At 43.1% G+C, this 27,999-nt stretch overlaps 1 protein-coding gene across 2 annotated transcripts in view; it reads right to left on the bottom strand.

Moving 5' to 3' along the window:
* WRN (WRN RecQ like helicase) overlaps positions 1-27,999 on the bottom strand; it is a 103,999-nt gene that overhangs the window by 43,641 nt on the left and 32,359 nt on the right. For both annotated transcript variants that reach the window (XM_069978129.1, XM_069978130.1), the window contains exons 13-19: positions 27,007-27,074; positions 24,403-24,511; positions 22,971-23,039; positions 20,053-20,135; positions 16,282-16,388; positions 14,046-14,233; positions 24-198 (exon numbers count right to left, since the gene is read on the bottom strand). In XM_069978129.1, coding sequence (XP_069834230.1) covers positions 24-198; positions 14,046-14,233; positions 16,282-16,388; positions 20,053-20,135; positions 22,971-23,039; positions 24,403-24,511; positions 27,007-27,074 — 799 coding nt within the window. The remainder of the gene's footprint in view (positions 1-23; positions 199-14,045; positions 14,234-16,281; positions 16,389-20,052; positions 20,136-22,970; positions 23,040-24,402; positions 24,512-27,006; positions 27,075-27,999) is intronic.

Genomic DNA, 27,999 nt, shown 5'->3' with positions numbered 1-27,999 from the left:
TCATAGTAAAGCCACAAATGTACCTGTATTTCATCTCGCATAAAGCGGTGATGTACATCTCTCCTAGCTTTGATCCCCATACCAGCATGGTACGTATCACAGGAAATGCCCAGCTTGAACAATTCTGCAGTGACCTGTTCTGATGTCTTTCTGGAGGGACAGTAGACAATAGCAGCGCCTTCAAATTCCCAGCCGTGCCTAGGAGCAGAAGTAAAGGTTTTAAATAGTATCCTACATTAGTATAACCAAGGTAAATGCTTAGTTTCTAAACTCTTCTTGGCAACTTTATCATATACAGTGCTACTAGTCTTTTGCGTTTAAAAGGGAACTCCGGTGAATTATTTGAATCAACTGGTGTCAGAAAGTTAAATAGATTTGTAAATCTACTTCTATTTAAAAATCTCAAGTCCTTCAGTACTTATAAGCTGCTGTATGACCTGCAGGAAGTGGTGTATTCTTTCCAGTCTGACTTAGTGCTCTCTGCTGCCCATGTCAGGAACCATCCAGAGCCGTAGAGGTTTTCTATGGGGATTTGCCACAACTCTGGACAGTTTCTGTCACAGACAGAGGTGGCAGCAGAGAGCACTGTGTCACTGGAAGTCAATGCAAGGCTGTAAAAAATGTGCATAGGGTGACATCTGGGGATAAAAGCGAGAGACAATGCGATTGCATTTGCTCTCCTTATGATCTTGTATCAGCGCCATCAGTGAAGAACATTAAGCAGCTGTGGGTTTCAAGACTGCCGTAGTCCAGAGCCGGTAGATCCCTGCTCTGGATTCCGTTTCAAGTGACTGCCATTTAACGTCTGATCAAAGGTTTCAATCTGTCTCCTCCGCTTGACACCGGGGATTACCGGGAATACTGCAGCAAATTTACCAGTGTTAGTGGAAAGAATACACCACTTCCTGCAGGACATACAGCAGCTGATAAGTACTGGTACACTTGAGATTTTTAAATAGAAGTAATTTACAAATGTATATAACTTTCAGGTATCAGTTGATCTAAAAAAATAAAATAAAATAAAAAATAATTTTTTTGGCCAGAGTTCCCCTTTAACTCCTTGTAATCAATGTTAAATTTTCTTGAAGGTAATAGAATTTGGTCATTATAAAGAAAGAACATTTTCCTATCATATTGTTTGTTCATACCAGCCCCAGAAAACAAATTAACAATACCAACTGAACATATGCAGCCAAAGAGGAACGTTTTGTTTAACCTGGTTTTAAATGCTCGATTGATTACTTGTTCCTGTCACTATTTACACAGTTGCTAAAGTATTATAATGTTTACATTGACCACTGAGCACTCAAAATTGTTTGGCAACATAAAGTACTTTTTTGAAAGTCACATTTTTATCATCACCACAGGCAGGACCTAAATAATAGGAAATAATAATATATAGTGATTAGTCACAACGTCCTCCCTATCTCCGCACAAGTCCCGTCCATTTCTATGGTTTATACAGGAGCAGAAAAAGGCAGGAATGGATTTGAAAAGAGGAGAAATCTTATTATTATCTTTACAACCTGTTCTGTTTATAGTCCGTTCCTGACTGTGGCTGAAAAAAATCTGTTAGATAATCTATGAGACATCTTTTGGTGTAATAGGGCCCTTATTAAACAAGAGGATTATTGTGCAAAAGATTGTTATATCGTTCGTATTTACACAATCTTTACGCGTGTATGCAGTCAACGATCAAACGACTAACCAGAAATCATTCCTGTGTCGTTGATTGTATCTTTTGAGCTGACTGCAAAATTATTGTTAATCGGTTCAGTTTATGTACACATTGTTCATTTGTGAGATGGGATCAGGAGGAGTATAGCGTATACGATCTGTCAGTAACTTACGGCGATTGTTTCATGTATTATGGTTAATAATTTCAGGTAATTTACAAAAGAACTCGTTTTGGTCAATTGCAAGGGCTGGAGGCTACAGCTAGCCACTAGTGCTTACTGTTCACACTTAACTGCTGGAGACACCTGTACTTGCCACTGCGTAAAGCACCAAGTCCAGGTTCTACCTGCAATTTTGGAATGTACAGTATGCAGCAGCCGTAGTCGCATCTAACGGTGGGCATTCACCTTTATTAACAATTGGCCGAACAAGCCTACAGTATGGCCTACAGTTCTCCCGTCCTCTCCAGACACATGAACACATTCCTGTTTTCTCTGTAGAGAGGGGAGAAGTAGACCGCACCTGACCGCTCTGGTAGCAGCTTATCTCTCAGAGAACAAAGTGGTAGGGCAGTGATTTTCCATTACATCCAACTCCTATCACTACCGACATGGTCAGTGGAGTCTCAGGAGAGCCCCTTACACTTTATACTGATGAGCCTGTGGTCAGGTGCGGTAACATTCCTGAAAAAATTGCCCTACATTTTAGAACATATTTTTTATGGTTCTATGTTGTATGACTAAATAGCTCACTGGGTGTTACAAGGGGGGGAGGGGGAGGCATGTCCCTACATTGTCTGAGGCAATCCAATCAAAGTTGACGCTGCCAGACCTGGTAACAATCAACTGGCTATTTAGTTATATATTTCAATTAAAGGAAAACTCCACAGGTTCTAAGATCCTGCAGCTGTCAGGGGAGAAATTAATTACAAGTACTAACTTACCTCTCCCTGCGCCCAGGGTAAGGGAGCTCTGGAGCTTACACATCATGACCCGGCTGATGGACTGGCCAATCAGTCAGTCAATGACTGGGTCGGGACGCCACTCCAGTCACTGATTGGCTGAGCGGCCAGTCCATCACCCAGGATAGTCCTTCCCCCCACCCAGAGTCGTGATGTTATCACAACGCGGGGTCCTGACGCTCGCCGTGGGCACGGGGGGAGGCAAATTAGGACTTGCAATTAATTTCCCCCGTGCCCCCTCACATTTCAACACCATCATAAAAAAAGAGCAGCAAGGTATCATGAAGGCCAATGGCAAATTAACATAACAAGGGTTCATTAACAGTCATATTCGGTATTCAAGTCACACAGTCTGTGCATACAGCACCCTTTCTAAATGCCCACAGTACCAATGGGTGGCTGTAATTTTGCATAAAGGTTTTGTATTTTGTATAGAGTGCCTATGGTTTCCTATTGTAACCCTGTAGTGTAGGGTGCATTAAGCCATATTTTGTGACTAGTTTATTAAAAAAATAAAATAAAAAATAAATAAATAAATAAATAAAAAAGAGCAACCAGTATAAAAATGGGTGAGCTATAATTTTATGTATATACAGTATGTTCCTTTATCTTTTTAGTATCTGGGTCTGTACCAAGTTAGAACTTTAAAATGTTAAATATAAAATGAGAATAGGTAATGGGAAAAAGTTTGTCAACACATGCTAGATATGGGACTTTAACATGTAGCCATCCGAGTATACAAATTATGCCAATTACCACCCTATGAATCTTCAGACAGAGTCCTCAGGCTCATTTTACTCCTAATGATATGTTTGGTAAAATGATCTGCTTACCTGAAGGAGGCCCTCAGAGAAATTATTGACATTACAATTGTGTTTGGACCTCAAGCTCTACCCATCTGTGACAACATCTGTGTGTTTTTCTACCTTGGGTGAAATTTGATAGATGTCTGAGGAAAATAGGCTAAGTCGCCTTTGGGCCATTCTGTCTCTGTGCATCAGCTGCAAATCTGATGGCAAGCTCCTCAGAATAGAGCGTAGAAGAGGGCTGTTATTGTTCAATCCAGGTACTAGATATTTTGAAACAACTTTATTGAGGAAAAGGTGCGCACTAATGCTATACATCATGGGTCTCCAAACTGCGGCCCTCCAGCTGTTGCGAAACCACAACTCCCATCATGCCTGGACAGTTAAAGCTGTGGATTTGGCTGGCCAGGCATGATGGGAAATGTAGTTTTGCAACAGCTGGAGGGCCGCAGTTTGGAGACCCATGCTATACATAAACATTTACATATATAGTGTTACTGCAGATCTGATGCTGTGTAAATCAATGTATGAACACAGATCTGTAGTGTGAAATCTGCATCCAGCATGATATATTACCTGTAAATAATAATAAAACAAATAAAAAAAAAACTGAAAGGGGTACTTCAGACAAAAACAAAAAAGTACAGTGCAGGCAGGGATTTGGGGGGGGGGGGGGGGGGGTGCATAATAAAAGAGCTATACTTACCAATCCCCATGCTCCCACAGCACTGTGTCCTCCTGCAATGTCACAACGCGGCTAATGGATGCCCCGCTCAGCCAGTCAATGAGTGGAATGGGACATCACTGCAGACACTGACTGGCTGAGTGAGCAATCAATTAGTCGAGTTGGGCACTTTTCCCCGGGCTGTGACGTATCAGGAAGCCAGGAGAAAATGAGTTCGTTGGGGTCCAGGAGCATATCGACTCGCCACCTCGGGGACAAGGGGACTGGTAAGTATACTTTCTTTATTATGTTACCCCCACCCCAGGGGCGGATTAACTTTACCATGGGCCCTGGGCTGTTCCTCAAGCCTGGGCCCCTAACAGCACTGTAACTATGGCAGCCCGGAGAGAATACTTTACTGAGAATATAAGTCTATTTGGGTGACCATGGGCCCCCTAGGAGCTTAGGGCTCTGGGATACTGCCCGAAACGGACCTATTATAATCCGCTACTGCCCCGCACTGTATTTTTGTTTTTGTCTGGAGTACCCTTTAAAGCAATGGTGGGGAACCTTCGGCCCACGGGCTGCATCCGGCCCCTGAAACCTCCTGATGTGGCCCGCAGCTCTCCTATGACGTGCGCCACTCTGATGGGACAGGTGCCAGCAATACAAAGCATCCTCCTGTGTCTGTGACGGCTGCCAGACACAGGAGGATGCTGTCTATGCTGGCTCCTGCCCCACCAGAGCGGCACACGTCTTCCTTCTTCTGCGGGCCACGCAATGACGTAATTTCATCGCTCCGCCTGCAGGAGAACACAGACAAGAGGACCTGGGCAGTGTGCGAGTGGAGGAAAGGTGAATGGGATGTTTATTTTTTTATTTGGGACAGACACTGGGGGTTAACTAGGACTACCAGGGCATCACTGGGGGGTTAACTAGACACCATGGACATCACTGGGGGGTTAACTAGACCATCAGGAACATCATTAGGGGTTAACTAGACCATCAGGAACATCATTAGGGGTTAACTAGACCATCAGGGACATCACTGGGAGGGTTAACTAGACTACAAGGGGCATCACTGGCGCTTTAACTATGACTAACAGGGGCATCACTGGAGTTTCTGCATTTTGCCGCTTCTCCTGAATCATCTATTGAAGATTTAAATTGGTAACTCGTCCAGGTGGAAATGGCTGTGGGTGAACTGAACATAGTGTTCCAAGTATAAACGCTTCAGCATTGCCATTTCACTTGGAGGAATGCAGAAATTTACAAAGATGGAAAGGTCAGCAGAGCTAAATCCACATGCCATTTTCTTTTTAAAGTTTTTTTGAGCCATATACAGGAGTGGATACAAAAAAACAGAAGTATTATTCTTTACTCGATCTATTTCCTTCATTTTGGACCCATTCCTGACTGGTCAAACAGTACAGCTCATTTCACCCAGGAGTCAGGAGCTAAGCGTAAAGTCCCATAAATTCCTTCCTCCACTGCTAATGTGAGCACTATATACGAAATTGCCCATGGGACCTGCGGCAATTCTGTATACCTCTCACTTTAATAGCCAAGAATGGAGGTAATGAATTGTTGTGCTAGGATCCTGCTGCTTTAGGGTGCAGCTAATTTTGGCCCTCAGGACAAATCCCAATTTTGCAAATGTGACCTGTTAATAACTTTGTTATTCTTCAAAGGTGTTATCCAGGATTAGAGAAATACGGCTATCATCTTGCAAAAACAGCACCACCCCTTTCCCCAGGTTGTTTGCGGTATTACAACTCAGCTCCATTCAATTTTATGTAAATGAGCTGCAGAACCCATACCCAAACTGAGGACAACAGTGATGCTGTTTCTGGAAGAAAGAAGCCAATGGTTTTTTTAAACCTGGATAATCCACTTAACATAGCTAAGTGAATCTGCAATTGTTTTTTGTGACACATTGTTCTTTATATCAGTGGTAGACTAAGGGTGATACATTCAGCAATTATTTGTGAAAAAACTTTTGTGAAAAGTAAAAAAAAAATTGCATTATTGAACATTCAAAAAATCTCTGCTTGTAAGAAAGATAGTCATACCACATAAATGACTAAATACTTTACATTTACAATATGTTTTTTTATGTTGGTATCATTTGGCAGACGTTCTTTTACTTTTTTTTTTAGGACCTTAGTTTAGCAGCAAATTTTTTTTTTTAGGACCTGAGTTTAGCAGCAATTTTTTTTTTAAAACACAGATTTTATTTTTTTATATTTTCAGGTATAGATGTGTTTCTGTGTACAGAGTCCTCAATTCTTCTTCACCAAGGACACTGTGGCCAACCTCTTACTGCAATACAACCTTTGGCCACGTTCACACAACATAAATTTCCTGCCAATCATGGCCATTGTTGCCGATTTGCCACAACAGCCGTGATTAATAGGAATTTATATTCAGCTGCCTACTATGGTTTCACAGCCAGAGTGTTTACACATACTATATACTCTGGCCGGGATCGCTAGAGGCCGCAGGGAAAACTGACATGCCGCACAACACCGACAGGTCAACCAATGGAAAGTGCAGCTCTGGCTGAACTCTACATTGTGTTCAATGGTGAATTGGGTTTCGGGCGCACACGGATGTGCACGAATCACAATTCAATAGAATTGAAGTTTATCCCGGCCGGTATTGCAGTACCTGCTGGGATAAACTTTACTGACACCGGCCGTTCTGTGACGTGGCCGGGTCATAGAATGGCCGGTGTCACACTACGTGTAAACATGGCTTTTAACTCTATATACACTTACAATGCAGCTTATGGAGCTTCTAGCAGGTCCTAACATTTCAGAGAGTGGCTCTGAAGTTCCAGCAGCAGCTGCAGGACTGGGCAGAATCTTTGAGAACATTGGGGAGTGTGGTCATGTTTATGTAATGTTTACTATTTTACACTTAAAGTCAAGGGCAGCACGGACATCGCTAATGAGAATATATATGATATATATAGGATCTACTAAATGGACAATATAGTAGACTGGGGCTTACTTGTCCGGCAATGTCGCGCTACGCATCAGGCCTTGTAAAAGGGATTTTACTTGTCAAATGCATATGCATATTGTTACCATGTATATAATCTACAACTCTGGAACTCTGTAGTCGCTCCATCATAAATACCTAAATCTTAGATATTATAAATCTTACATAGCATTTTATTGACTTGCTAAAAAGATTGGTAGCAGTGGAGATAGTCTGTTTTTCAAACACCTCTAAAAACAAAGATTTGCAAAGATCCATGTAACTGGTGTATCCATTGCTGTACCATGTGTTAGTATATACTAAGCTTCATTGAACTTAAAACCATCCTTTTCTAATTTAAACAGTAATGTATCACATGCGTTCTTTGCATTAAGTATTTTATGAATTCTTCCTAATTTATGCAACATTCACATGTTTCTATGTTATGCGGTATTCGCATGTTTCTACATTATGTAGTGTTATTCTGTTTCTATGTCTATCGAGACTAGTAGCAACCATTTATGATTGGGCACACAGCAGGACTCAGAAGAATAGGAGCGCCATTTTCAGTTGAGAATTTGTAGAACTATCTTACAAGCACCATGTCACATTTAAAGAGCTCTGTAGTATCAGTTATGTAAAAATTCCCCACAATTGACCCCATCTAGGAAACTACACCCCTCAAAGAATTCGTTTAGGGGCCTAGTGAGTATTTTGACCCTCCAGGTGCTTGAGGAGAGCATTTATTATTAGGCTGTAACAATAAAAAAAACACTTTTATTTTAATTATATGTGATTTTTTTTTTTTTTTTTCATTTCACAAGGAACAGGAGACAAAAAATACCCCTGAATTTGTAAGGCAGGTTGTGCAGAGTCCAACGGTACCCTATATGTGGGCATAAACCACTGTTTGGGCATGCACCAGAAGGATGGGAGCGCCATTTAGCATTTTCAATGAAAAGCTATTTTTAACTAAATTATTTTTTGTTTCTTATTTTCTTGAGGTGCCAACATGATCAAAAACACATCTAGGTACATATGACTATGCCTTGTTAAAAAAATAAATAAATAAAATTATATATATATATATATATATATATATATATATATATATATATATATATATATATAAAATAACTGACGTTCAACAGCTGTGCCATGACAATGTTCAGATATAAAATAGAGGAAAAACATACAATGTACTGGCGTGACGGGCATCACAAAAAAATTGTGGAAAATGTATCCAGCTATGTTGCAAACTCAAGGCTGCTTACAAGAGAACAGAACACCTACACGGCTGTCATGAAAGGTATTTTTTTAAGTGACCAGTTGTAAATCTCTTTAGCAATGTCAATCCTTTTATGAAGGACAAACATGCCAAGTAATGCGGTAAACCTAGCAAGTTCCTGCCGCAAGGTAGAAACTGCTAAGTTCGCCAAATAACCAGTCGCTTCAAGTATACATAGGAGCAGTGTCCAAAACCATTGTACGAACAGTAAAGGACTACTATCCCAATTTATTTTTTCATATTTTTTTAAGTCTAGTCTAGTCTGTATGATGTCCAGTTAAAATCTGAACAAAATTGTTACATAGCCCATGGTGTATTGGTAAGGAATATCTAGATTACTGTAGATCCTCCAAAAATCATGCCCTTATCATGGTACAGCAGTAGGAATGTCACAGCTCTATGTGGCAAGACATAGTCATGTGAAAAAAATAATTCAATGCAGAGGCGGCATGGCCACATTTGTTGGATTTATCTACTTCCAAACGCTGGGGCCGCATTTATGTTTTATTACAAGAACACGTGGGGGGGGTTCCTTATTCCGAATAGACAGATGTTGTCTTCTTCACAGTAATTTGACATTTAAGTGAGTGAATGATCAAGTCCTGGAACTAATTTTCCAAGAGTTTTTTTATGAGTCGCAGTTGTTGGATTTGTCTAGTACCAAATGCTGGGGCCGCATTTAATTTTTAGTACAAAAACACTTGTGGGGGGGTTCCTTATTCTAAATAGACAGATGTTGTCTTCTGCACAATAACTTGTCATATAGGTGAGTGAGTGATTAAGTCCTGGAATTAATTAAGAAGTTTAGAGTAATAAAAGTGAAATTGGAAAATTAAAGTGAATGGTAAAATTAATTTTACAGTCTGAAAAATAGAAATAAAATAAAATACAACCTCACCATAAGAATCCCTCCCTCCCTTGGAAAGCCAATAAACTCAAGCAAAAAATTGGAATAAATGAAATTGATTACCTAACAGAATCCCATCCCCATCCCAGTTTTGTTTGGCATTTTTGTTAAAATTAATAATTGACAATGGTGTGGTATTTTTCAAAACAGGGATACACACATAGGCCTGGTTCAGAGGGACACATGGGGCAATAAAACCGGGTCTCCCGCCTTATACCATGTTTACGGCACACCCGGCACCTCTTTTGGGGGTATTTTTTGTTTGGGGTTTCAGGGACATGGTGAGGGAAGTGGCGCCCAGTGAGCCGCTCAACATTCTCAGACTGAAAGGTGTCTGCAGAAGGGGGTGCCTCAAACATCAGATGCTCAACAACTTTCTCCTGATATTGAAGAAAGCTGAGTGATCCTTGTCTTTTATAGAGCACGTAGCTGTTGTATGTAGCCATCTGGATGAGGTACATGGCTACCTTCTTGTACTAAGCCTTATTTTTTCGGTTGACCAAATAGGGCTGTAAGACTTGGTCTGATAAGTCCACCCCCCCCATGTGCACATTGTAATCCATCACACATAATGGTTTGTGTTTCTGTGTGGTGGATCCCCTCTCTGTGACTGCCACTGTGGTGCTCGTATGCACAGTAGTCAGCAAGATGACCTCCTTCTTGTCGCTCCATTTAACTGCCAGCAGTTGGTCAGTTGCAAATGAAAGTGACTGTCCCTTCGCCAATCGCCATGACACCAGCTGCTGTGGGAGACCAGTCCTGTTCTTACGAACAGTCCCACAGGCACCTGTGTTGGCTTCATGGAGTGCTTTATAAAGGGGTACACTAGTATAATAATTGTCTGTATAGACATGATAGCCCTTTTGTAGGTAGGGCTCCATGAGCTGCCAGACAATCTTCCCATTGATGCCAATTCCTTCTGGGCAGCCGGGGGGGGTTGAGGTGGCGGTCCCTGCCCTCATATATAAAAAAGCCACAGGTGTAGCCTGTAGAGCTCTCGCAAATTTTATAGAGCTTAACACCATAACGGGCTCTTTTGGAAGGTATATACTGCCGGAAGGATAGACGGCCCTTAAAACTCATAAGGGACTCGTCTACAGACAAGTTTAGAGAGGGGGTATAGAGGTTAAAAAAAGAATCCTGAAGAAGGGAAAGAAGGGGTCTCAGTTTGCATAGCCTATCATAGGCTGGGTCACTTCTGGGGGGAATTAGGGAATTATCTGTAAAGTGCATTATGGCCTCATAGCGTGTACGAGTCATAACCGCTGCAAAGACGGGGGTGGCGTTGGTCACATTTGTTGCCCAATAGGACCGTACAGATGGTTTTTTAACTAAACCCATATTCAGAGTAATTCCCAAGAATTTTTTGAATTCGGGCACAGTGGTGGGAACCCATGCCCGGGCATAGCTAGACCTGGGGTTTTGTAGGATAACTTGTCTAGCATAAAGGTTGGTCTGCTGGACGATTAATTCCAGGACCTGATCCCCTATGAAGAGATGGAAAAAATCATAAGGGGTAAAATTTGAGACATCCACATTAATGCCAGGGGTAGCCACAAATGGGGGAATTTTGGGGGAAAATAATTCCACCTGATCCCACAGTGAGCGAGGGACAGCATGGCTGGGCCCTGCTCCTGATGGATCACGCCTAGCAGCTGAGCCCACCTGCATGGGACTGGGGGGTCCAGAGACGGAAGACGTCTCGCTCTCAGACGAAAACTCTGCCTCTGAGGCAGTCTCTGTCTCACTGTCCGAGGTGCTAGAGCAAATGAGATCATATGCCTGCTGTGCAGTATACACGTGACGCCTAGCACGATCCATATTTATATGGGGTTATTACAGGTAATCTGAGGGTGATTACAGGTAATATGAGGGTATTATGGGGTGTATTTAGTTAGCAACCAAAAAAGATCAGCTACTAGAAAATAAGATCACGTGATACGGCGGTAAACCGCAGCTAGTAACCGCAATTAGAAAAGCAAAATTACTAGCAAAAATAATCACAAGTGATACGGTGGTAAACCGCAGCTAGTAACCGCAATTAGAAAAGCAAAATTACTAGCAAAAATAATCACAAGTGATACGGCGGTAAACCGCAGCTAGTAACCGCAATTAGAAAAGCAAAATTACTAGCAAAAATAATCACAAGTGATACGGTGGTAAACCGCAGCTAGTAACCGCAATTAGAAAAGCAAAATTACTAGCAAAAAAAAAATATATATATGTGTGGTGTTTTTTCACAGTATAATACAGCACAGGGTTTGTAGCTCTTTCTCTCCTCTCACAAAGCAACTACAGTGAGAGGAGAGAAAGACACAGCACATCCCCTGTGCTGTATTTTGTAAATATGTAGCCTATGATCACTGTGATAGGTTATATCACAGTGATCATAGAGCAGGGGCCAATGAAAATTGTCCCCTGCAGTTTCTATTTACAGGGAGGCATTCTGCCTCCCTGTACTGCGCATGCCTGCGCCATTTTGGATACCCGAGGGGAGGGGGAGGAGGTAAGGAGCCATCGCCATCTTGGATGGCATGAGGGGGGGGGGGCTGCATTTGGGCATACCTGGGGACTTGGGGGGACATTTGGGGGCACTATGTGGCCTTAGGGAGCATCGGGGGCCACAGGAGGAAATCGGGGGCCACAGGGGGAGATCGGAGGCCACAGGGGGAGATCGGGGGCCACATCAGACTTTGGGGGCACAGTTGGGGGCACTTTTTATCTCCTTTCAGCAAAGACTTATGCTGAAAGGAGATAAAAAGTGCTTGCAGCAGGCTGACACAGCGATCGCCAGTATACAGTGTATACTGGTGATCGCTGTTGAATGCAGGGGTCACCGATCAGTGCCCCATGGTCACTGAGTGCCCTGATCACTCACACTGTATACAGACAGCAAAGTGTATACAGTGTTCAGCAGCATGCGGCGGCCATCTTGGATTTGTGCCACAGCTGCTGGGGGTGAGGGGGTTACCCGCCGGCGGGATCGTGCTGTCGGGGGGGGGGGGGGGGGGGGGGTCCCTGGACACTATTTTTATCTCCTCCTGCCGTGGATTCACGGCGGAGGAGATAAAAATCATTTTTTTTTACTATAGGCGCGCCGGTAATCGCGGTTACCGGCGGTCGCCGTTATAACGTGTATAACGGCGATCGTCGGTACGGGGACCTAAAATAACTGTCCCCACACTGTGCCCCAACCTCTCAGCTACCTCCGGTAGCTGAAAGGAGGGGGCTGTGACCCTTACCGGCACCGCTATTCTATTCTGAGCCATCGCCGTAAAAAGCTGATTGCTGCAGAATAAAGCCCATTAGTGACCGCCGTAGAAAGCCGTATCCGCGGTCACTAAGGGGTTAATATGTCATCTGGTGAGCGGATCCACTCTGGCATGGCATTTGCTTTGCGTCAGATTGGGTCGATGAACAGCATAGACAACAGCTTTAGGGTATAAACCCACACACCGTATATGCAGCAGATATGCAACAAATACGCAGCAGATTTGTTGGTACAGATTTGATGCTGTGTTCAGTTATTTAGATCTAATCTGCTGCGATTTTGCTGCGAGTTTGCTGCGAGTTTGCTGCGTATCGCAGCAGTAAATACGCTGCATATACGGTGTGTGGGTTTATACCATTAATTTCTTGCATCACTTTCATTTGAAACAGATCTAAATTATTTCCACAAACCAAAGTGAATGTAGATTTTATAACCTGCTATAAACACAGGCACACATTTTTAATTTCTCCCAGTAGTTCGGACATGGCACCCTGTTATAGTGTGCTGCCTTGCCTGTGTATCTAATCCCATAATAATTCTGATAGGCCCACACATAAATAGCAGCATCAGAATTATTACTATTTAAAGTGGAACTGAATCAAACATAAATGCCTTTAATACATGGGCTCAAAATATAGTGCCACAAATAAGAGGCTTAGATACACATGCTTCACAGACCGTATCGCACGTCAAACTAATACGGTCAGATAAAAAATCATGGGCTTAGATACACTGGTTCACAAATTATCAAATTTGACAGGCTTTTATAGAACAGCATTATCAGAATGATCATGAAATAAGATGCAGTATAACGGCCGAGTAACACAGAATCAATATTCTGATAAACTAAGCTGTTCAGCAGGCAGTAATAATAATGTTAATATTTATTTGTATAGCACCAACAGATTCCGCAGGCAGTATCGCAAATAGGTTTAGAAATTCTACAGTCTAAAATACTGACCCTGCTACTAAACAAAGCTTTCTCCTCACTCTGTACAAAGGGAAACATTGAAGTCAGGCCACCATGGGCATTTTGCCTGCATTTAGACGAAACTAACCTGCTAATAGCTTCCTATTGCGCACGGGGCGTCAAGGAGGAAGGTGTGTCACCTACCTTCCTCCTCGGCGCCGTTCCTGTGAGGTTTGCAGTGTAATCCTTGGTCTGGAACACCTACCCCATTGATTATCATTAGAAGGAGTGGGCCAGCTTGTGCAATGGGGTCGGGGCTGTGCTCCTAATGGTGTTCCGGACTAATGATTACACTGCTAACAGCACGGGTACGGTGCCAAGGAGAAAGGTAAGAGACACAACCTCCTCCTCTGCCCCCCGTGTGCAATAGGAGCTATTAGCAGGTTAGATTAATCTAATATGCTGATATTTCCCATTTAAAGTAACAGACATGCAGGCATGACAAAGTACTAAATTAATGATATTACTGGACTAAATTATTTTGAGCCTCTGAGCTACGTGTTATATATGTCTTACCCCTGCTTTTTAATGAGAAACTGTTGAAGATCTCGAGAGATATTTGATGTCTTCCGTGCCACTTCTAAGTACAAGTTTGGACGATCAAAGCTAGTACAGGTGATTTGAGGGTCATGTAGGTGTAAGGATGCCAGAATGTCATCACGTACAGAGGGGCTTGCTGTTGCTGTCAAAGCTATCACTGGAACCTAAATGTATCAGACAAAACAATCAATACAATAAGTGTGAGGCGACAAGTGTGAGGCAACAAGTTCACAGCGAAATTCGTTGTGGATACCGTCAGTTTTATTGTGATTCCATCTTCGCAGCAGGATTGGGACCTATGGGAGCCCGGAGACTCCGATGCAGCCAGAGCTCGGACCAAGTAAAGTATGGTCTGGGCGGCGGCAGGTTTACATACCGCTGTAAGTATATAATCACACTAAACTGATAGTGATGGTATGAGCAGTGGATTCCCCTGCATTGTGAAATCCGCGGACACGGTATGTGTCAATTTAGCCTAACTGTTATTTCATACCACTTTGCAGAAATCGATAGAAAAAGCAATTATAAGAAACTCTGTAATGGTTTTATTAGGCAAAAGAGCTTCATTCTGTACTGACAAGGCTGTTTTCTCACCTCCCCCCTGAAATTCCTATCTTGTCATTATCAAGGCAAAGTCCTCTACATCAGCGCTTCTCAATTCTAGTCCTCAGGCCTCACCAACAGGTCATGTTTTGAGAATTTCCCATACAAAGAACAGCTGTGATAATACCTGATGCACTGAGTATAATTATGTCACATATGAAATACTAAGGAAATCCTTAAAACATGACCTGTCGGTAAGACCTGAGGACCGGAATTGAGAAGCACTGCTCTACATTACAGAGGAGCAAAGTTAAGAAGAGTTTGCTGTGTCCATTATAACATATAGAGGAAGGAGAGGACGAGGGGGGTGAGTGAGCGGGAAGAGGAGCCCTGCAGTTTGGAGACTGTCTGGCCACAGAAAACACTGGTCAGAAAATCACCGGTCAGACTGCTCAGTGCTGGTCTAGGAACTTGGTCAAGACTGCAGGATGTTGTGTTTTGCTACCTCCTATACTGTAAACGGCAGGGACTCGTTCTCTCCTCTCACTGATCACTTATCCTCCTAGTCCCTTCCCCCCTCAATTGGCAGTAATAGACGCAGCAAATCAATCTTCGCTTTTCAACAGATAAGTAGTGAAGGTGGTGAGAAAAGCCTTGTCAGAACAGAAAGAAGCTCTTTCTAAAAAAAAAAAAAAACCTATTACAGAGTTTCTAATATTTGCTTGTACTATTGATTTTTGCAAAGTTTTTGAAATGACAGCTACACCTTTGGTATACACAAATGAGTAAAGATTTTTAATACCGTATGGTTTGAATAAATTAACTATGTAAAGCTTATAGACAGTTATAGTAAGTAAACTCATACACTTTCTCCAATTTCAGAGCTTCTGCCAAATAGTACTGGAATAAACATATTAAAATGGGGAGGGGGACCACGCTCTTTCACAAACATGTTGCCTCAGCAGCCAAGGGCCTAAAAGGGGCCCTAGGTCTGCCCTATGTGTAAGCCTATAATGTCCTGTCTGAGGTTAAAAAAAAAAAAAAAAAAAAAGGCCACACACACTATAAAAATCGATTGATGAAATCATAGATTACATCGATCTGACGACATCATCAAGGATGGCATCGACGATCCGGTGACATCGTTGAGGAAATTGTGAATCAGATGATGGCGTCATTCATAATGTCATCGGTGAACAAAGATTTCAACCGATCTATGATGACACTGATCCAATGCCATCATCCATGACACCATTGATTACAATGACATGATTAATGCCATAACCGATTCGATGCCATCTCCAATTACATCATTGATCTGATGACATCCTCGATTCAATGACATCAATGTCATCGTAATCAGTGAGGTCATAGGATCGATGGTTTCATCGTAATCGTTAAGGTCATTTTAATTGTTGAGGTCATCAATAAAATCACAAATGTCATCAGATCGATGATGTCATCTATAATGTCATCAATCTATAGATAGATATAGATATATATTTTGTGTGTGTGTGTGTCCTTGTCTTTTTCTAAATTTTGCCTGTTAGGAAAAATCCACCAAAATTATTCAGAAGCTTTTGAAAAAACTATCTCAAATAAAATACACAGTTATACAAAAAAGAGCTTTTTTAATAAAAAAAAACCTGGGTGTAGGTAGAGTTCTTACCGAAGGAAGTAATTTCTTAAGATTCCCAAGACACCGATAGGCACTTCTGAAATCATGTCCCCATTCAGAAATGCAATGTGCCTCATCAATGGCAATGAGGCTTATGCCTACAAACAAGATGGAAAGAAAATGAGTTTGTTGTGGACATCGAAAAATAGAGATCTTTGTGAGAGAGAATGGTTTATTAACCCCTTCCCATCAGCAATACGTAGATACACTCACCGGCCACTTTATTAGGTACACCATGCTAGTAACGGGTTGGACCCCCTTTTGCCTTCAGAACTGCCTCAATTTTTCGTGGCATAGATACAACAAGGTGCTGGAAGCATTCCTCAGAGATTTTGGTCCATATTGACATGATGGCATCACGAAGTTGCCGCAGATTTGTCGGCTGCACATCCATGATGCCAATCTCCCGTTCCACCACATCCCAAAGATGCTCTATTGGATTGAGATCTGGTGACTGTGGAGGCCATTTGAGTACAGTGAACTCATTGTCATGTTCAAGAAACCAGTCTGAGATGATTCTAGCTTTATGACATGACGCATTATCCTGCTGAAAGTAGCCATCAGATGTTGGGTACATTGTGGTCATAAAGGGATGGACATGGTCAGCAACAATACTCAGGCAGGCTGTGGAGTTGCAACGATGCTCAATTGGTACCAAGGGGCCCAAAGAGTGCCAAGAAAATATTCCCCACACCATGACACCACCACCACCAGCCTGAACCGTTGATACAAGGCAGGATGGATCCATGCTTTCATTTTGTTGACGCCAAATTCTGACCCTACCATCCGAATGTCGCAGCAGAAATCGAGACTCATCAGACCAGGCAACGTTTTTCCAATCTTCTACTGTCCAATTTCGATGAGCTTGTGCAAATTGTAGCCTCAGTTTCCTGTTCTTAGCTGAAAGGAGTGGCACCCGGTGTGGTATTCTGCTGCTGTAGCCCATCTGCCTCAAAGTTCGACGTACTGTGCGTTCAGAGATGCTCTTCTGCCTACCTTGGTTGTAACGGTTGACTATTTGAGTCACTGTTGCCTTTCTATCAGCTCGAACCAGTCTGCCCATTCTCCTCTGACCTCTGGCATCAAAAAGGCATTTCCGCCCACAGAACTGCCGCTCACTGGATGTTTTTTCTTTTTCGGACCATTCTCTGTAAACCCTAGAGATGGTTGTGCGTGAAAATCCCAGTAGATCAGCAGTTTCAGAAATACTCTGACCAGGCCTTCTGGCACCAACAACCATGCCACGTTCAAAGGCACTCAAATCACCTTTCTTCCCCATACTGATGCTCGGTTTGAACTGCAGGAGATTGTCTTGACCATGTCTACATGCCTACATGCACTGAGTTGCCGCCATGTGATTGGCTGATTAGAAATTAAGTGGTAACGTGCAGTTGGACAGGTGTACCTAATAAAGTGGCCGGTGAGTGTATATGTTCTTACTGCACATTCCTGACGTAAAAAGGGTTTGATGTGTGTGGGACCGCTGCAGTGAGATCAGCCCCACACACACATCAGTGTCCCGAGAGCCCAGCATAATGCCAAGCAGCAGCGATCCCACAGCTGTTTGTCATTAACCCCTTAAATGCCGCGATTTATAGCCATGCTGCGGGGGGCCCAATCGCTTGTACCAACGGGCGGGGGCAAGTCACTTACCTTAGTCCTGTCGGATCGGCGTTCCATGTATAGAGTCTGCTCTCAGGCAGGCCCTACGCATAGATCGCCAATAACACTGATCTATGCTATGCTATGGCATAGCATAGATCAGTATGTAAAATCTAAGGATTGCATGATTAACAGTAAAAACAAGTGTTAAAAAAAAGTTTAATTAAAAAAAAAAGTATTAAAAAAAACCCTTATAAATGCCCCTCCCCAAAAAGTTTAATATACCCCTTTGTCCATTGTAAAATTTTAAAAAAACAAAACAAAACATATTATATATATCAGTGTGCGGAAATGTCCGATCTACTAAAATATAACATTATTGTTCCCGCACGGTGAATGGTGTAAACGGAGGGATTTTTTAAAATTATAATCAGAAAAAAAAATTATTAAAAAGCAATCAAAATTTTCAGTAACACCAATATAATATTAATAAAAACTAGAAATCATGGCGCAAAAAAAAGGACACCCCAACCAGCCCTGTAGGTGGAAAAATAAAAGCGCTATTGCTCTTAGAAGGCGGGAACATTGCATTAATTTGACCCGGGCATCCGTTCATCAATGGGCTCGGTCTTGAAGCAGTTAAAAAAATGAAACCCAGAAGTGCCCTATCATTAGGGCTCGTTCCCACTGAGCAAAAGCAGCTGAATTTCTGCGCTGAATCAGCGCTGAAATTTCAGCCGTTAAAATAGGTGCAGAGCTAATTTCCATTGTGTTGAATGGAAATTCTGCTCTGCAGTTCACACAGTGGAATTTCCGCACTGAACTAATCCGCTTTCCGCCAGAAGAATGAACATGTTCATTCTTCCGCTAGCGGAAGCCTATACAAATCAATGGGGCTCTGATTTTCTGTTTCAGCGCTGAATACGCGCGTATTCAGCGCGGAATACAAGCGTAATACAAGCGGAAATTACTCGCTGAATCAGCTCGGAAATGGGGAAAAGGGGGGGGAGGAGGATTCTAGTATATGTTCTGGTATAGTCTAGTTTACTCACCAAATACTCGCTGAATTTCAGCGCTGAATGCATGCGGATTCAGCGCGGATTCCTCGAGTATTCCTCGCTGAATTTGTCAAGAGCTGATTACGAGCTGAACACTTTCCTAGCAGAATACGCAGGGATTCTGCTTACATTCTGCTTATATTCTGCTCGGAATTCAGCGTCAGTTGATTTCAGGCGGAAATATTTCCTTGCGTAATCCGCTCCTTTTGCTCTGTGTGAACGTAGCCTTAGGGCTCGTTCCCACTGAGCAAAAGCAGCTGAATTTCTGCGCTGAATCAGCGCTGAAATTTCAGCCGTTAAAATAGGTGCAGAGCTAATTTCCATTGTGTTGAATGGAAATTCTGCTCTGCAGTTCACACAGTGGAATTTCCGCACTGAACTAATCCGCTTTCCGCCAGAAGAATGAACATGTTCATTCTTCCGCTAGCGGAAGCCTATACAAATCAATGAGCCTCTGATTTTCTGTTTCAGCGCGGATTCAGCGCGGATTCAGCGCGGAATACAAGCGTAATACAAGCGGAAATTACTCGCTGAATCAGCGCGGAAATGGGGAAAAGGGGGGGGAGGAGGATTCTAGTATATGTTCTGGTATAGTCTAGTTTACTCCCCAAATACTCGCTGAATTTCAGCGCTGAATGCATGCGGATTCAGCGCGGATTCCTCGAGTATTCCGCGCTGAATTTGTCAAGAGCTGATTACGAGCTGAACACTTTCCTAGCAGAATACGCAGGGATTCTGCTTGCATTCTGCTTATATTCTGCTCGGAATTCAGCGTCAGTTGATTTCAGGCGGAAATATTTCCTTGCGTAATCCGCTCCTTTTGCTCTGTGTGAACGTAGCCTTAGAAGAGGACACCCAGCTTGCAAGGGCAAATTGCAGAAGTTTTGAACATGAAGTGTAAATATTGAGTACTGATATAAACTTTAGATACAACTGACTAAAAGATCTAAAAACGCTGAAGCAGTAGATTTTGTGAAAACCAAACTTTGTGACCATCTCAAAACGTTTAGCCACAAATGTTCTATAGGTCACCTTATGTTCTCCAAGATATGCTGTAAGCGTTTAATATAAACATAGGAAAAGAGGAGGAAAGATCACCTACCATAATTGTTATCTAGCTCCCGAAGCAAAGATATTCCACCAGAACAAAACTCAGGGGTCATATAAATGACTCTAAACTTTCCACTGTAAAATAGAAATGCAAAAATAAGAGCAATACAGGGCTCCAGACTAAAAAATTTACCTGGGAGCCATTGGCTCCTAACCTGAAAAATTTAGGCGCCAAATAGAATATTTGGTCGCCAACATTTTAAACCATGTAAAATTAATGTTATGTTACATGGGACTTACTGTGTGCAGAGGCCACGGCAGCAGCCTCCTCCTTTAGATCCTTTCTTTTCTTAGTTTGAAAACGTTCAACATGGAAACTTGCAACTTGACAACCATATACAGTCTGACAACCATATACAGTCTGACTCAGTACTTCAGCTTCACTTGGCTAGCCTTTTAATGAGGCTTACTCTTCTGAACTTGAACTTAAAGGGAACCTGTCGACCCCCGTGCCGGGGTGACAGGCTCCCAACCCCCCGTTAGAGCCCCCTATATTCACCTCATCGCGCCGGGTCCCGCTTCTGAAGATGGTCGGGTCACGGAGATCTCAGCCGCTGCAACCCGGCGTGCGCTGAGAGATGAGTCCAACGCTCATAGAGAATGATGGGAGAGTCCAGCGCTCCGTCATTCTCTGAGCGTTGGACTCATCTCTCAGTGTGCGCGCCGGGCTGCAGCGGCTGAGATCTCCGTGACCTGACCATCTTCAGAAGCGGGACCCGGCGCGATGAGGTGAGTATAGGGGGTTCTAATGGGGGGTTGGGAGCCTGTCACCCCGTCACGGGGGGTGACAGGTTCCCTTTAAAAGCTTGCAACAGTCTATACATACTGAGCTAGACTTATGACTGCAGCCATAGTGACCCCCCACAAGATGTGTATATAGATAGATATATCTCTCACCTAGTGACTAATGCAAGTGACCCCCTACAATACAGACACCTGAGGGGCCCTGATAATAATAATAGTGCATATATCTATCTCCCAGTGTCTGCAGCCAGTCTGCCCTACACTTATAGATGGCCCCCTCCCCTTATAGATGACCCCCTCTACCCCCATTATAGATGCCCCCTCCTCCCCCCCATTATAGATGCCCCCTCCTCCCCCCCATTATAGATGCCCCCTCCTCCCCCCCATTATAGATGCCCCCTCTTCTCCCCCCCATTATAGATACCCCCTCTTCTCCCCCCCCATTATAGATACCCCCTCTTCTCCCCCCCATTATAGATACCCCCTCTTCTCCCCCCCTTATAGATACCCCCTCTTCTCCCCCCCTTATAGATGCCCCCTCTTCTCCCCCCATTATAGATGCCCCCTCTCCCCCCCCCCCCATTATAGATGCCCCCTCCTCCCCCCCATTATAGATACCCCCTCTTCTCCCCCCCATTATAGATACCCCCTCTTCTCCCCCCCATTATAGATGCCCCCTCTTCTCCCCCCATTATAGATGCCCCCTCTTCTCCCCCCCATTATAGATGCCCCCTCTTCTCCCCCCCTTATAGATACCCCCTCACCTTATAGATGCCCCCTCTCCCCCCCCCATTATAGATGCCCCCTCTTCTCCCCCCCATTATAGATGCCCCCTCTTCTCCCCCCCTTATAGATACCCCCTCACCTTATAGATGCCCCCTCTCCCCCCCCCATTATAGATGCCCCCTCTTCTCCCCCCATTATAGATACCCCCTCTCCCCCCCCCATTATAGATGCCCCCTCTTCTCCCCCCCATTATAGATGCCCCCTCTTCTCCCCCCCTTATAGATACCCCCTCTCCCCCCCCCATTATAGATGCCCCCTCTTCTCCCCCCCTTATAGATGGCCCCCTCTCCCCCCCTTGAAGATGGCCCCTCTTCTCCCCCCATTATAGATGCCCCCCCCCCTTTCCTCTATGCTAAGCAATATTTAAAAAAAAACAAACACACAAACTCACCTGACAACCCGCTCCCCCGGCGATCCTCTTCTTCTTCGGACGCTGTCCCCGGCTGATGCGCGGCTGCCGGGGGTGTCCCGTCCTATCCCCGGCAGCGCGGCGCATCAGTGAGCTCCTGTACGCCGGGGCTGTGACTTCTGACACAGGAAGCGTCTCTGACGTGCGCTTCCTGTGCCGGAAGTCAGGGCCCCAGGCAGCTCACTGATGCGCCGCGCTGCCGGGGATAGGACGGGACACCCCCGGCAGCCGCGCATCAGCCGCGCATCTTAAAGAGACAGCGCGCCGCCGCCGGGGCCAGTCGCAAATGGCGCCCAGATTAATAAATCTGGGCGCCATTTGCAAAAAGTCAGTCGCATTGGCGACCATTTTGGTCGCCATCTGGAGCCCTGCAATATACTAGAAAAATTAAAAAAAGAATCAGAACACAAAATAATAAAATGCATCATGCCCACATGACTAGAAATGTCCAACATTGGTTGGAAGCACATGACCAAAATATCCAGTTACTACCCTGGCCTCCTAATTCCTCAGACTTGAACCCAACTGAGCATCTGTGGTACCACCTGAATCGTCATATTCGCTCTATGGATCCTTCCCAAAGAACCCTCTACATCAGTACACTTGTTCCCATTTACACAGGTTTTTAATAAGATTTAAGTTCCCCCTTGAATGTAAGACTGCATTTACACGTTCCGTGTTGTTCAACACAGAACATGGACGAGGAATGCCTGTAACGGACTTCTCCCCCCTGCCGGGCAGCATCTGTGGTAGGGGGGGGGGGACTGTACACATATGCGCCACGCTGTACCGATGAGAAATTCAAGCATGGGGAAATGCAGCTGCATGCTGGGTGGTACAGATGCACAGTCAGTATCATGCAGAGGCCTCCTAGGATACATGCGTTGTGTCCTACAACCGTACTACCCAGTTAGCAGTTCTGTATTTACACATCAGATTGGGAGAGTAAAACTGAAACTTTAAAAACTTACCCTCTTACGTCATGCATGACGTTTTTAGACTGAGCAGATCCAAGGAAGCAGGCAGGAATATTTGACATGCTAATTTTCAAGGAAGAAACATAAGCCAATTTAAATACACATAGTTTAAATTTATAAATTATATGAACAAAAGGGTAAAAATACCTTTTCAAATAAATTCTGATTTAATTTTAGAAGTACAGAAGTACAGTACATTTATATATTTAGAATTATATCTGGCTGGAAAAACTATTCAAGATGCCCACACACTTAAAGGGGTAGTCCACCAAAAAAAAATTTCTTTCAAATCAACTGGTGCCATAAAGTGCCAGAGATTTGTAATTCACTTCTATTAAAAAATCTTAAGTCTTCCAGTACTTATCAGCTGCTGTATGCCCAACAGGAAGTTGTATTATTTCCAGTCTGGACAGCAGGGGAGGTTTTCTATGGGGATTTGCTGCTGCTTTGGACAGTTCCTGACATGGACAGAGGAGGCAACAAAGAGCACTGGGTCAGACAGGAAAGAAAACACCACTTCCTGCTGGACACACAGCAGCTGATAAGTACTGGAAGACTTAAGATTTTTTAATAGAAGTGAATTACAAATCTCTGGCACTTTATGGCACCAGTTGATTTGAAAGAAAACATTTTTTGGTGGACTACCCCTTTAAGGCTGGTTTTCCCCTGTGTAAAAGTAATGTGTCATTTGAAAATAAAACTTGATTTAAACATTAGGTTAAAGTTAAAGAGAAAGTCCCAAGAAAATTATAAACAGCAGGCAGGAGGGTGTGAGAGAATAATAAACAAGTAAACGTCCCTCCTTGTGCCTCCATTGCGCCGCTCCGGGTCCTGTTAACAGCTGCCGGCTGTCATCATCTGCTGGAAACTGGGTACCTCATGTCACAGTGTCCCGCCCCAGTCACTGATTGGCTGAGCGGTAATCTGTTAGGCGGGTATGTGACGTTGCAGCTGGGAGAGCTCCAGGACACCAACGGCTGTCAGCTAGGCCTGGGTGCGGCACTACAGGGCACGAGGATAGGCAAGTTACATTACCGGTAGGATACAAGGGCGGGCCAGACAGGTTTAAGAGGTGTGTTTTTCAGGACACAGCGACACTCTACTGTACCTCTTTTTTCCATAACCCGGATGCCTGCAGCTTGCTCTGCTCTTAATGTGGTCGCCGCATACGGCAAGGATGCAGCCGTTTTTGAGTGCCCCCACCGTATGCAGCAACCACAGATTCACCAGTCCAGTTCTGAAGTTTTTCAGCACCCCGCTATAAGACGACACCCGGCGTATAAAACGACCCCTGACTTTTGAGAAGATTTTGCTGGGTTGAAAAGTAGTCTTATATGCAGGAAAATACAGTAATCTTATTCCGATGTTACATTTACTATTTTTTAGGATCCAAGGAAACAAAACAGTCCTATACCGCAACACTTACGTAAGCTGCAACACTTGGTCTTCCATTAGTGAAATAAGTGGTGAGATCACAATGCCAATGCTTGCAGTATACACTGGAGCAAACTGATAACACAGACTCTTTCCATAACCTTGAAGAAATTTGAAAAAAAAAAAATAAAAAATTACATTTTATACAAATTTGTTTACCTATGACTATGTTTTTCAGGCAGTCCTCAGGCTGCATCCACCTTCTCCAGGCAGCAAGATTCAAATGCCAACCATGTGAACCCAAACTTTCGGCAAGTTCGCTCATCTATAGTAAGCACCTGTTCGCATTTTAAAGTGTCACTGTCGTGAAATTTTTTTTTGCAGAAATCAATAGTCCAGGCGATTTTAAGAAACTTTGTAATTGGGTTTATTATCCGAAAAATGCATTTTTATCATGAAAAAGCAGTTTGAAGCTCTCCCCGCTGTCTTCATTGTTCTCCTATGGAGAGAGCTAAAGAAAAGACCAAAACAGGACAACAAAGAGTTAATCTACAAATCCCTCACGGGATATCTCCTGTGACAGTCACCAGTGACCTGTCTGAGCTCAGATTACAGCTGTTACCCAGCTCTGTGCCTGTAATCCTCTGTTATCTGCTTTCTGCTGCCGGCTAACTCCCTCCTTCCTCCTCCCCCCTCCCCTCTCCCTAGAACAGACAGGGTACGTCTCCTGCAACAAGTCACAATTTTCAGATTTTTCAGAGTGGATGAAAAAGAGGAAGGAGGGGGGGACCTGGGAAAAGGCTTTTTACATGCAGATAATGGCAGATTTGGCTAATAAACCCAATTACAAAGTTTCTTAAAATCGCCTGGACTATTGATTTCTGCAAAAAAAAAATAAAAAAAAATACGACAGTGACTCTTTAAGGCTGGGTTCACACTACGTATATTTCAGTCAGTATTGTGGTCCTCATATTGCAACCAAAACCAGGAGTGGATTAAAAACACAGAAAGGCTATGTTCACACAATGTTGAAATTGAGTGGATGGCTGCCATTTAATGGGAAATATTTGCTGTTATTTTAAAACAACGGCTGTTATATTGAAATAATGGACGTTATTTACTCTTATATGGCAGCCATCCACTCAATTTCAACATTGTGTGAACAGAGCTTTTCTGTGTTTATAATCCACTCCTGGTTTTGGTTGCAATATAAGGACCACAATACTGACTGAAATAAACGTAGTGTGAACCCAGCCTAAAGAGGATCTGTAGCCAAACCCCTGAAAATGCTATGGTACTACCATAAAATAGCTGAGGGTGCCCTGATTACACACCATTTTACATGCATAAACTAGTGACAGAAGGATGTATCACTTCATATTCTGTGCAGCTGATTCAGAGATATCCTTCTGAATAACATGGACAACATGTGGTCCACACCATTATGTGCGTGTGCTCAGTAGTCCTCCATAGTCATTATACAGGCTCAGTGCATGGTTACATGCTCCTCCATATCAACCATCATATGTACAGGATCACCACAGAGCAGGACAGCCAAGGGGAGTCTTTTTTCAGCTCTGTGAGGTACACAGGGAGCTGCTGTCAGTATATACAGTGAGTACACTTACTAATAATGTACACTGAACAAATTTACTATAAAATGGTCAACCCCTTTAAGGCAGCATAAACCTGGTGACAGAATTCGTATGATTTCATGCCAATCTGACTATTTAATGAATTGTCAGCAAAACTAAAAGCCCACATCTCGCGAACAGTAGGGCATATGAAAAAAAACTGTAAAATGGTGTGTAATCAGGGCACTCTACGCTATTTAATGATAGTAACATCTCATTTGTGGGGGGTTGTCCACAGGTCCTCAAAGCTGAACCTGCAACTTTTACCAAAATGCTTGTCTGCATGCAAAACTGCACCTAAGGATCAGATTTCCATACATAAGAAAAGCCGTGAACCTATTGTAAAATGTCATTATGATGCAGCCAACAATGGTGGCACCATATAACAAGATCAACTTTATCAGATAGTTATATGATTAGTTTTAGCCTGGGCTTACTGCAAATCAGTTAGGCTAGGTTCACACTGCGTTTTTGCAATCTGTTTTTTTCACCAGTTTTTTGCAAAAAAAAAATAAAAAAAAAAAATGGATACATTTGTGTGCATCCGTTTTGATCAGTTTTTCCATTGACTTTCAATGTAAAAAAACGGATCAAAACGGATCCATTTTCATTTGACGGACACAAAAAGTAGTGTCAGCTACGTTTTTGTGTCCGTAAAAAAAAAAACTGATCCTTTTTTTTTTTTTTTTTTTTACAATGGAAGTCAATGGAAAAAACGGATCAAAACGGATGCACACAAATGCACCCGTTTTTTTCATGTTTTTTTTTTTGCAAAAAAAACATTGCAAAAACGCAGTGTGAACCTAGCCTTATAGATGAAACAGTACTTCAAGAGGCTACATTATCAAAAAAATATAGATAGATATACAGAACACACACATATTACACCACCTCCCAAGGCCTGGCTGTCTCAGGTATTGCAACTCAGTCCTATTCATTCCAAATTAAATCTTACTAGGTACAATTTAATACAATAAAACAAGAATAGACAAGACATGAAAGACAAAACACAGATCATTTACCTGTAGCCATGACTACAAGGTTGTCTCTCCTTTCTTTTAAGATGGAATGAATAACTTTCCACTGAACCCTGAGAAATAAACAGAAATCAAAGCAATATAACAGATAACAACCCTACCTAACCTCTTTCCACTAAACCCACATGAATAAGCAAACTAATAGCCAGACACCATGCTAGAAGTTCATTAGAAGGAGTCTAGGCAAAATAGACGCGTGAGCTATCCATAGGATAGCTCATCAGTCACTGACCAACGGGGTGCCGCCACCCGCTCTGTTTTCCATGTAGCTGATTGGCACGGGTGCCAGGTGTCCTATGGATAGACCATCAGTGCACTTTGCCCATTAAACCCCTTTAATTTACATGCTGCCTTTTGGGCATCATGGAGGAAAAGAGCAGCATATCAGGAGTAGAAGGCATGTTAGTTGAGATGGGAATACCTTTTTAACATCTGGAAGACAACAGTGGGCATGAGGTCAAAATGCTCACCCCTAAATGAATTCCTCAAGAGGTGTAATTTCCAAAATGGAGTCACCTCTCAGGGGTTCTTTCTGTACTGGTAACTCAGGGGTTGTGCATATGAGGCGCGGCGCTCTCCCAAGGGTGAAAAAGTCACATGTTCATAGGCGTGTCCTTTCAGATTTTCCACTGAATATTCCACTTTAATGATGCGTTCACACCTACAGGATCTGCAGCAGATTTCATTTAAATAACTGAACACAGCATCAAATCTGCTGCAGATCTGCTGCAGATCCTGTAGGTGTGAACGCACCCTAAATGTGAATTTTCTGTAGAAATCTCTGTATGCATTTATCCATTTTGTATTTAATTACTATAATAAATATTGATCACTTAATGATATTTTCTGATTTGTATTTTTCCACACATCAGTGTCAGAAACATATAAAATGGAACATTACACTGTATTTACATTAAATATATTGAGAACTGTACAGAAAATTGTGAATATGCAGCTAGGTCATCTATACAAGCTAAA

Source organism: Dendropsophus ebraccatus, chromosome 7, assembly GCF_027789765.1.
Source record: "Dendropsophus ebraccatus isolate aDenEbr1 chromosome 7, aDenEbr1.pat, whole genome shotgun sequence".
Taxonomy (NCBI): Eukaryota; Metazoa; Chordata; class Amphibia; order Anura; family Hylidae; genus Dendropsophus; species Dendropsophus ebraccatus.
The sequence above is the reverse complement of the archived record's forward strand: the minus strand, read 5'-3'. Positions and strand labels throughout refer to the sequence as shown.